The following is a 10,821-nucleotide window of genomic DNA, read 5'->3' as shown; positions in this document are numbered from 1 at the left end:
AATGCAACAATTAATGTTAGTTACACCTGTGTCAGTGGTGTTTTCTCTCCATGTTTTTTTGCCAACATCCAAGTGAAGAAGCACTGATTTAGTCTTAAATCTCTCTTTGAACACCATCTATCAATCTGTCTATAAATATTCAGTATTTTATCAGAGTCTTGTTCTTGGTATTCCTGCCGATGTTCTGCCCCAGATTAACGTACCAATCCAACAACCCTGGAAAAATTTCACATGGAGGCATCTAGGATCATACAAAAATACATATTTTGGAACATCCTGCCTCTTTTAATTTTTTTAACTAAAGTAAAACAGGGATGTGTATTTGTCTGCGTTCTTGTTTCCACTAAAATGATGAGATTATAAGATTAGATTAACAGCAGCCATAGCAAAAGAGAGGTAGAAATAGAAAAGTGTTTTTTATTGAGATTTTTTCCATATATTTGTACATTTTTAAGAAGTGAGTCATGCTAGATTTAGTTTGTGAGTCCTATGTGATTCATGTGTGATTACAGAAGCTGTAGAATGATGGTAGGCAAATAGTGACCCGTGAGCTATTTGTTGGCCCTCCAATAAAAATATTTGGCCCCTGAAGAAAGGTTAACTGTTCACTTTCATAGTTTACATCAAGATTTTTGCTGTTTTTCAATCCAAAATCTATAAATATGCAAATATTGTTCATTTCAGAAATTTAACTGTTGAACACAAGATGTTTCCTATTTCACTGAAAAATCAATTCTCAGTGTTTGTATACTGGAGGCTTCAAGTTTCCACATCACACTTTTGCAAGTTGAATATTGGACCATGATTGGCTTCAAACCAGTTGTGATGTCATAAATCAGTGCTCATAGGCCCGCCCCTTAAAGGACCAGTGTGTAGAATTTAGAGGCATCTAGCAACTGAACACCCCTCCCCTTCCAAGCATAAAGGATAACCTACGGTGACCACAAAACTTGCTAAAAATGCGAAAGGCCAGTGTTTGGTTAGTCCATTCTGGGCTGCCGTAGAAACACGGCAGTGCAACATGGCGGCCACTGTAGAAGAGGACCTGCTCCCTATGTAGATATAAAGGGCTCGTTCTAAAGTAACAAAAACACAATTCTTATTTTCAGGTGATTTTACACTAATTAAAACATACTTAGGAATATTATATAACATTTCTGCCAAGTTCGTGCCACTACTAAACTCTACACACTGCACCTTTAAAATGGTATTTATCAGTGAGCACAGAGAAACTTTCTACTTTCAGCACGCAAATGTTAAAACAGCCTTCTAGTGTCAAACTCTGCACATACATCACAAGGGACAAGAAGAGAAACATTTTTGAGTGGAGGGGGGCTTTAAGGATTTTAACAAGGTAATTAAAATTTTTTTGTGTGGAAAAAAATATGTCAGTTACAAATTATTATTCAAAGTATAGTATTTTATAAACACGGTGAACGTGTGGAGAGGATCTTTAACCTACAGTATAATAATGTTATTGGGTCTATTATTGACTTGACTTAATGTTAAAAGCCAACCGGAAGTTCCGACTGTACTGTAAGTGGCTACCAGCTAATGCTAGAAAGGTTGTCATCAGCTCCAAACGCTTATTTAACTTACCTCATTAGTTAGTTGTCATTAATTAGACACGCTATTTGAACACACTGGGCATGAAAATGAGAGAAAAGTAGGAATATTGTCAGGTCGTCTCAATAAACTTCTATCGAGCGACTACTTTTTTTTTTTTTTTTTTTTTTTTTTTTTTTTTTTTTACCTGAGGGAGAATCTATGCTGAGGTTGGTCAAAACGTCTATTGTCTGTTGGTAAACGTTAGCTAGCTAACTTAGCGAGTGTTGCCCTGAGCTGATGTGAATTTTGCAGCACGTTTTTTTTTTGCATGTTCACGCTTGGATTTAACTGTTGATCTGTCGGGACTCTCATTTGTTATTGTTGAATAGCGGTTGTAGCTTAGGTGGCTAATCGTGAGCTAATTGCTAAGCTCAAGCAAAGCGAGTGAACGCTGTGACGGTTGTGGCTAGCTGGCTAATAGCAGTCTTCTTCTCTGAGGCAGAGGTGGTCGTTTGACCAAAGAGCTGGTCACCGACTGAGACATCTCATTCAGAGGTCAAATACTGGTGTCTGCACTGCTGGTCGCGTTTGTTCCTCATGTTATGTGTGTTATTATGACACCGCAGACACCAACAGGTCAGTCAGTGAGGTTGATATCTAACCTCAAATCAAGACTAATGTGGGATTTAAATGATGTGGCATAAAGCAGTCACAGCTAGCTAATGCTACGTAGCTAGCAGGGATACCCAGTGCAGATAAGATGTTTCACACACACACACACAGTACATAATAAACACAGTAACATAGTGCCATGACCAGTAATGTTGCACCTGGATAAGATATTCGTTATGCAGTAAACATTTTAAGGACAGCTCATCCTTCAGGGAGATTTTCCTGTTGCTTTAAGGCCCAGTCAGGTTGTCACAACAAAGCATCCGCCCTGCTGAAGTGTCCTTGAGCAGGATAATGGATGCATTTTAAAAGGATGGAGGCACTGCTGGTACAAGCAGTCCTCCCTGCTTAAGGGGATGAGTGACAACAATACTTCTCCCATAGAGATCTGCTGGGAATTTAGTTTGAACTTTCACCTATATAACATCTACATACGTATCTATAGCTACATCCACCAGAACCATTAATAATGCATATGTTTTGCACAACTTCTCTATTTTTACAACCCACAAGTCAGGTCATGTAGCCCAGTATTGTAATGTGTTTAATGTTTATAATGTATATAGATTGAATTCCATTTACTTGACTTTTTATTTTGTTGTGTTTAGTTCTTATCAGCTACCTTGTTTCCTGCACTGCTGTAAAATGCTAATTTTCCCTCTGGGGATCAATTAAGTCCTATCTTATCTTAACGAGCGCTACAGAAAGACATAAAAAAGACAACTACAGTCACTGAATGAACCCTTGGGATCTTTGTATTCATACAAAACAAAATACACTATACAATAAAGCAAAGAGACATACACTCACTGGCCACTCCATTAGGAACAATGTAACACAATCCAATACAACACCTCAACAACTCGGAAGTGGGTGGTGGTCTACTGAATATTTAGCCCCCCTCATGTATGTTAATGGAGTGGACAAAATATTAGAAACACGGTTCAATGTCATGCACTCTAGTACACCATCACCACCCACTATGATCTCAATAACAAACATAAACCTTTCTGACAATGTCAACAAAAACTGGAAATGTATAAGCTTCGTAAAAGTAGAATTCATGGCAGAGCTGTTGTATTGGATTGCATTAGGAGAGGTGCACCTAATGAAGTGGCCGATGAGTGTATAGTGATGCTCATTGTGAAAATATTGTCCTTTATTTTGTCCGTATTAGCCTCCAGTGTACAACCAGTGTCATTTAAAATAGTTCTGATCAGCTGATATCTAAGTGATAAGAGAGCTGAGATGTTTAGGACATGTTAACGAATAAAGAAATGTGCTGTTTGAATTAGTCATCAATAATACAAGCCTGGTTTCTGCTCTGAAAACATCTACACAGGAATATCTGTGATTGGAACATGACTGTATAAAACTATTGTAATAAGACTCTGATTGTTTTAACGCTACGCCATTATTTATTAAATGTGCGCATGTAAATCTTTCAAATAACATTTTCCTCTTGTGATTATTGACCTGCTGAGTTGAGTCTCGACTTACTGACTGACACTTGATTGTTCTTCTCTGTAAGGTTTGTTTGAGGGATGGGCTCTGAAAACCCAGAGGACTTTGAACCAGCTGTAATCCTGGCCGAAGAAGATCAGCATGAAATTGGAGGCCTGATCAACTCTGATGGAGAGGAAGTGGATTTCTCAGATCTCGGTGAGTAAATGAATTGTAACAGCAAAGAAAAACAGTACTTAATAATGTAATCCAATACAACAGTCCTGTAACTAATATCATCTTTGTGAAACGTAATATTTTATTGGATTTAACTGGAGTTTCTTTTACATGGTCAAAATATTAAAAACCTTTCATTATAATGCAGTCAGATACGTCATCACAAACTGCAGGAGCAAAACTTACCTCAGAATTGATTCAACAGATAAATAAATAATTTGAGAACTTTAAATAAGTCGATATATTTATTTTTATTTCAACTCCTGTGACACCTGAATACAATAGTTTATAAATAATGATTGCTGAACAGGATCCTTTAAACTAATGTTTGATGTAAGACTGTTCCTAGAAAATCTAAATCTGATCACCTCGAATTGACTCACAAAGAAATTACAACATGCTAATTTTGCTTCTGAGTTAGCCCCGAAAGTATCTTCTATGGAGGTCGAACATTAGTCACAGATGAAAGAAAAATGTGCAGCCACTGGATGCACTTCATGGAAAAAGAAATATCCAGAGTCTCCTCTATTCATTCCCAGCCAAGCTATTGTATTTGATTTTCCTGTGAATCCCTGGAGGTACCTGAATGCTACACACACACACCCTCATTACATTATTTTATCTCTTTTGTGTCTTTGCTGGCTTTGTGCTGCCTACTTTATGTTTTGCTTTTGATTCTGTATTTGCTTGTTTGTTTATTTTCGTGGATCACATGACTTTTGTATTTGCTTATAATGCGTAATGAGGGGAGATCACTACCATAAGCCTCTAGGGGGGGTTTTCTAAATCTCACCTGCACAATTTGTTTCTTCTCTTTTGTTGTTGTGTTTATGCCGCTTTGTTTTTATTGTGCAAATAAAATAAATTTAAAAAAAAATTAAATGCACAATTTCTGCACAGTTAATTACTTACTCAGACTACAAATGTACTGAGACCTGATACTTTAAGTTCTTTTTTTTTTCAGTTGAAAATCGATATACTTCAAATTTCTTACACTTGTTAGAAACCTGTGTGACCTTAAATGACACCGAATTATCACAAGGACCTATCTGGAACTCTGCCACACATCTGTCCATCTTTAGCATCACTTCGGTTGTGCTTAAAGATTTATTGTTTTTCTAAATAAAACGCCCCCTCGTATCTCTCTGTTCACACAGGAGACGGTGCTATCCCTGGCATCGGAGTTGCGGAGACCCCCTCAAAGACATTTGGTCAAAGTCAAAATGAAAAACCACCATCTCTTCATAGCTGCTCAGTGTGTGGGAAAGACTTCCCTTACGCCTCTAAACTCCAGCGCCACCTACGCACTCACTCGGGAGAGAGGCCTTTCCCCTGCTCCATGTGTGAGAAGAGGTTTCCGGAGAAGGGGTTGCTCATGATTCACGAAAGGGTCCATACTGGGGAAAAGCCGTTCCCGTGCACTTTCTGCGAGAAAAGGTTCGCCAGTCAGGGCGAGCTGAGACTACACCGGCGGACTCACACTGGCGAGAGGCCGTATCACTGCTCCATCTGTCTGAAGAGCTTTTCTCGTCACTGGCATCTGAAAACTCACTTAGAGGCGATGCACTCTGAGGTTGTCGCGGGCTTTACGAGGAAGAAGTTTCCGTGTTCCGACTGCGATAAGAGCTGTAACTCAGCGGCCGAGCTGAGAGATCATCAGAGAACTCACACTGGCGAGAGGCCCTATCAGTGCTCGTTCTGTGACAAACGGTTCGCCTTGTCGGGTACGCTTGTGAGACACGAGCGTCTCCACACCGGCATAACACCCTACCACTGCTCCGACTGCGGGAAGACATTTTCACAGCAGTGGACTCTGACGACGCACATGAGGACTCACACGGGTGAAAAACCCTACAGCTGCACACAGTGCGATAAGTCTTTCGTAGCTCCCGGAGAGCTTCGGAGACACACCAGGATCCACACCGGCGAGAAGCCGTACACCTGCGCGGACTGCGGGAGGCACTTCTCCTTGGCAGGGACGCTCAGAAACCATAAAAGGTCATGTACACAGAACAAGAACGGATCAGCTACAGGTCTCATCTCAGGCTCGGTTCAAGCTACGGTTGGTGAATCATCCCAGCAAGACGTGGTCAATAATATCACTGAGGTAATGATGATACACAGCGGTTCATTTACTGTGTACATCAAATTTCGACATCACAGCATCATTTTTGACCTGAATCAGCGCTTGTTTCTGACTCTGATCTGTTCTCACAGGTGTCTGACAGTCAGAGTGTACCAGTCGAAGTCGAGGCTCGTTCCTCAGAGGGTCTTAACTGCGACAAAGCCGGCCAGTGTGAAAATAACTTGAGAGAGACAGAAGACCGGCTGGAGGACAGCACTTCCAGTCCACACATGAATGTAATAGTGAAAGAGGAGGAAGAAGAGGAACCTTTGTGCGGTACGTTAACATGAGATTACAGATTTCTGTTTTAGATATATAGATATAGTACATAAAAAGGAATAGTAATGCCCTTGAGAATGATTTTAAATCCCCTTGGGTTGTTTGATTTGTGTTTATCCCAGTAGATGAAGCTCCTGATGAAGTGTCTGGTAGTGAAGATTGCACCATGCCAGAGGAAAGTGAAGAGCAGCAGCAGGAAAGCAACACAGAAATTCGAATTACAGTCAAGGAGGAAGAAGAGGAACTTGTCAACAGTAAGTAAATACTTTACTGGAGTGCAGATGTTAAATGTCAGTATGGTAATTTTATCACTATACTGTATGTACTGTCTTTTACTAGAGCAGGTCTCAGTCTAGGTCCGTCCTAAACAATCTGTTGAGTGTGACAGTGCCTGTCGCCACTGAATAAATCTTATCAGGGGCATCGTGGTGGTTTAGTGATGAAGATGCATAAAGTGATCGTCACATCATGTCATTCTGGCTGCTAAGCTTTCTTGCATGTCATCCTCCCCCCCGTTTTAGTAAATGGGCTGAATTTATATATATATTTTTGCCTTTTATTCACCCATTCTCACACACCTTCACTCCTAACCATCAGGGGTAATTTTGGGTTCAGTGTCTTGCTCAGTGACATTCTGACATGCGGCTAGAATAAGGTGGGGATCAAACTCTCAACTCTGAGATTAGTGGACAATGTGCTCAGCTGAGCCACAGTCACTCAAGACAAAAATGCCCCAAAAATACAAAAGCATCACTGTAGCTGGCGGTACTTAAACCTGCATTAACTACAGTCAGTGATTTTTGTTTTCGGCCACCAGGGGGCAGCGTAAGCAAACTGTGGCAATGACAACACTAACATTATCTTTCAAATTGATACTTTTTAGCGATCAGTTGCCTATTTACACACCCTGCAGACACGGAGCAACATTGGTATTAATTTAGAGTCGTGTTTCTGGTCATCTGATGAATATTTAGTCCGATATTTACTCTCCTTTTAGCTGCGTTTTAGCTCGACTGTGTTCACCAGCAAGTGACTAACTTTGTCTGTCTGCAGTTTGGTGCTGGGCATACAGTGTGCAGTGGGTTTAGAGTTTTTTTATCAGGTGGCTGCTTCTGGAAACATCGCTATGAGAGTGGTGAGACTGAACCAAAACAGTAAAATTGTGTTTTGGCCAGAAAGCCAAAACTGAAAGGCTAAACTGAAAGGCTAAACTGAAAGGCTAAACTGAAAGACGCGATAAATCTTCGGAGAGCTGACAGGAGCTGCAGAGTCTCTGTCACGTGATCCATTGTTAATATGAAAATATTGACTGTAGCCACTTTAACTCACTTCAAGATTATATTAGCAGGCTTCTCATTTTTAGCCAATTTCAACTTTAGTCAATTCATTCTGTGAGTTGGCCAAACAACAAAATGAAAATCTTGGCTGTTGTCTGCTTAATGTGCTCCCTGCAAGCAGCTTTTCTGTACTGTTTATGCTCAGCCAAAGATAAGTATTTCAGTATTTAAAATGATAGAACGTGGGCTGTGTCTTTTTGCAGTTCACTCCGGCTGACTTTTTGATGTCTCTGGCTGACTGGTTCGAAAATGAGAACCCTGCAGTTTGTGGTTAGTGTGGATTTCTTGTTTTTTTTTGCTAAAGTCTCCTGATTTTCTAGAATTTGATAGAATTTCCTCTGATTAATCTGTAACTAATCTGCCAGAGGTTAGTTTTTAGGGACTGACTAATAAGACCATTGCTATACCTTGTTAAATTCAGAAGAAAAGCCAACAGTTCCCTTTGTCCTTTCTTCTAGGATCAGTCTTAAGCCTCTGAAAGGTTTCTTACTTGTACCTGTATAAAGACTTTATCAACAGCTGTGTTAATGTTGCTGCTCTGAACATACACAGTTTTTAAGATGGGAGGCAGGTGTCTGTCCACAGTGGGGTGAGACATTTGATGCACCTTGCATTGTACTACAGAAACATAAACTCATATAGGCCTTTACTTAACACCTGGGCTGGATGATAATGCTTATTGAGAACACAGATGAGTTGAAACTCGATCATCTGCTAATCTTTTTATCTCATTCGGTCTCCTTTCAGTCTTATATCATGTTGGATTCCACAGTGAGCAGCAGCGTCTTAACAAGCAAAAGCTTTGTGTTCATTGTTTATAAATGGCACGTTTCAGTTCTTCCCGTTTATGTTTCCACAGTGTCTCGAGAGGATCCCGATCACGCCGCCGACGGGGAAAAAGACCGTCCTCCAGCATCACCGGAGCAGGAACAGTTTAACAACAATCTGACGAAAAGCTCTTACTGCTGCGGGCTCTGCGGAAGAGACTGTCATAAGATGTCGGCGCTGCAAATTCACATGCGGATTCACTCAGGGGAGAAACCTTATCAATGCACTCTGTGTGGGAAGCAGTTCACCCAGAAAGGTCAACTCAAAGGTCACCAGAAGGTCCACACCGGAGAGAAACCGTTTTCCTGCCCCGACTGCGGGAAGAGCTTCGCCCACTCGGGGGCCATGAACAGACACCGGCTCACGCACACGGGAGAGAGGCCCTACCACTGCTCCATGTGCGACCGGAGCTTCAACCAGTCCGGCCGCTTGAGGGAACACGAGAAAATCCACTTCGGGGAGAAGTTCGACTGCCCCGAGTGCGAAAAGAGTTTCACAAGAGCTTCAAGCCTCAAGAACCATTTCAGGCTTCACACGGGAGAGAGGCCGTACGGCTGCGACATCTGCGGCAGAGGCTTCAGCCGCTCTCAAAGCCTGAGGCTCCACAAACGGAAACACGATCCGATTCAGACTGAGGAGGAGTCCGCATTCAACGCGAAGAACGACGATTTATCGCAGAGTGACGATAACTCCCCGATAAATATGTGTATAACAGACAAAAATGACTGATAACGTATTTATATAAAACCATACAGATACGAGTAGTAGTATAATAATACTGTTGTCAAGATTTTAGGCAGTTAATAATAAAAATAAGGGACTACCTCTGTGAATAGACCAACCTTTACATGGTGGTTCACCATAAAAGTATCAAAGCTGAAATATTAAAACTCCCAGAAAGGTGCAGAAAAAAAACATGATAAACAGGTACGCGTCAGGTGACTAGCAACACTGTTTCAAAGAAAAACGACCAAAACGTATTTACTACAAACAAAACTTTTGTAAAATCTTAAACTGTTTAGATGGCAAATTTTAGAAGTCATATATACTCTTGTTTATCACTCTTACATATGTTAGCTGCATCAAAATATTGCACTCACATTTAGAGTATTTATGGTAGTACAAAAGACTCATTTAAGGTCTGTGATTTCACTTCTTCCATGCAGTATTTGTCATTCAAGCTAATCGTGTACGTGGAAATTGGACTTAAGAGTAATGATGTTTTTGTATCGGACGTTACAGCGGCCAGTGAGCAGTCTCAGAAGAAGGTGAAACTGGATTTCATGAGATGGGTGCTGAGATTACGGTTTATTATGTCAGTAAAAATTTAGCCAGTAGTGAAATTATGGGATCATTACATTCATCAGGTTTGTGCCAAAACCATTTTTGCCTTAGTGGTGATTCATTTTTGTTACCTGAGATCCAAATCATGAATCAGGTTCACCTGCTTTCGTCTTCTCTTTAAGGCCAAGTAAACATTGTGAATAAATCGATCATTGGCTTGTGACACGAAAGGCAATAATTTGAAGAAATGTAGATGGTAAATTTTGCCCAGTGCTGCCTCTGTCTAATTGTATGGGAAATGTTATACTGAACAATAAAGATAAAAGTACTGAAGACTATTTTTTGCTTTGGTGAGGTTGCTGCATGCAGATATTATTGTTGGAGAAAAGTCTTGAATTAAATTGTGCTTAATTTGCATCAAAAGTTACAAATATTCTCAATCAATTTGACCTAATTTTGCTTGAAATTGACCAAGAAATGCTTAGAAATGCTTGCTTTTTATCTGCTGAATGTGAGCTAGTTTCTTCCAGAGAAGATTCACATTCATTATTATGATTTCCAAAACCTGCTTAAAGGTGTGTCCAAAAAATACTACACATATATTGTGGGTAAAGGCAACGGTAGAAGATGTTTTTCCCAAAGGAACAAAATTGGAGGTCTTCACTTAATGTTGCAACAATACATGAATGAAATTAACTCTTTGTGTCATGTTTGCCACACAACACAGTATATAAAATAGTATCTCTTTGAAAGGTGCTGGTCATTTATTATTTAGTGTGGAATATTTTAATAAGCTGTTTACTTTATTCACAATATTTGAACAATATTTATACTGATTAAACTATCTGTGTTATTGGGTAATCTAACTATCACCGATTATTCTCTACCAGAAATTACAGGAATTTTTTGTTTACCATTTTCTCACTGTAAATTTTCTCTTTCTTTTTTTCCTTCAGTCCAAGACATGGAACATAAAACAATATCTTAAATGAGATGACTTGTTCATATTATATACAATTATAATTCATATTAGGACTTACTGGTTATGTATTCTGCAGTAGTCAAAGA

The 10,821-nt window shown here is 39.9% G+C and overlaps 1 protein-coding gene across 6 annotated transcripts; it reads left to right on the top strand.

The window, feature by feature from the left end:
* Nucleotides 1-1,332: 1,332 nt before the first annotated feature.
* Nucleotides 1,333-10,091, top strand: LOC121905722 (oocyte zinc finger protein XlCOF28-like). 6 transcript variants are annotated; one of them, XM_042424214.1, is made up of 6 exons: nt 1,333-1,354; nt 3,752-3,882; nt 5,058-6,007; nt 6,118-6,301; nt 6,427-6,558; nt 8,501-10,091. In XM_042424214.1, exons 2-6 carry the CDS (start codon nt 3,765-3,767, stop codon nt 9,196-9,198), a joined length of 2,082 nt encoding a protein of 693 aa, XP_042280148.1. In that variant the 5' UTR covers nt 1,333-1,354; nt 3,752-3,764; the 3' UTR covers nt 9,199-10,091. The 6 variants fall into 6 exon arrangements, with proteins under 6 accessions (XP_042280148.1, XP_042280156.1, XP_042280140.1 ...); XM_042424222.1 differs by lacking the exon at nt 1,333-1,354 and adding an exon at nt 1,460-1,536; XM_042424206.1 differs by lacking the exon at nt 1,333-1,354 and adding an exon at nt 1,543-1,775.
* Nucleotides 10,092-10,821: the final 730 nt, after the last annotated feature.

The sequence above is a fragment of the Thunnus maccoyii genome, chromosome 2 (assembly GCF_910596095.1).
Source record: "Thunnus maccoyii chromosome 2, fThuMac1.1, whole genome shotgun sequence".
Classification (NCBI taxonomy): Eukaryota; Metazoa; Chordata; class Actinopteri; order Scombriformes; family Scombridae; genus Thunnus; species Thunnus maccoyii.
Note: the sequence above shows the minus strand (reverse complement) of the source record. Positions and strands in the feature narration are given on the sequence as shown.

Bases quoted from the DNA above. Each gene is read 5' to 3' on its own strand.
- LOC121905722 (XM_042424214.1), top strand. From the start codon at position 3,765: ATGGGCTCTGAAAACCCAGAGGACTTTGAACCAGCTGTAATCCTGGCC. The intron at 6,008-6,117 runs GTAATGATGATA...CTGTTCTCACAG, and splicing joins TGGTCAATAATATCACTGAG to GTGTCTGACAGTCAGAGTGT. The intron at 6,559-8,500 runs GTAAGTAAATAC...ATGTTTCCACAG, and splicing joins AGAAGAGGAACTTGTCAACA to TGTCTCGAGAGGATCCCGAT.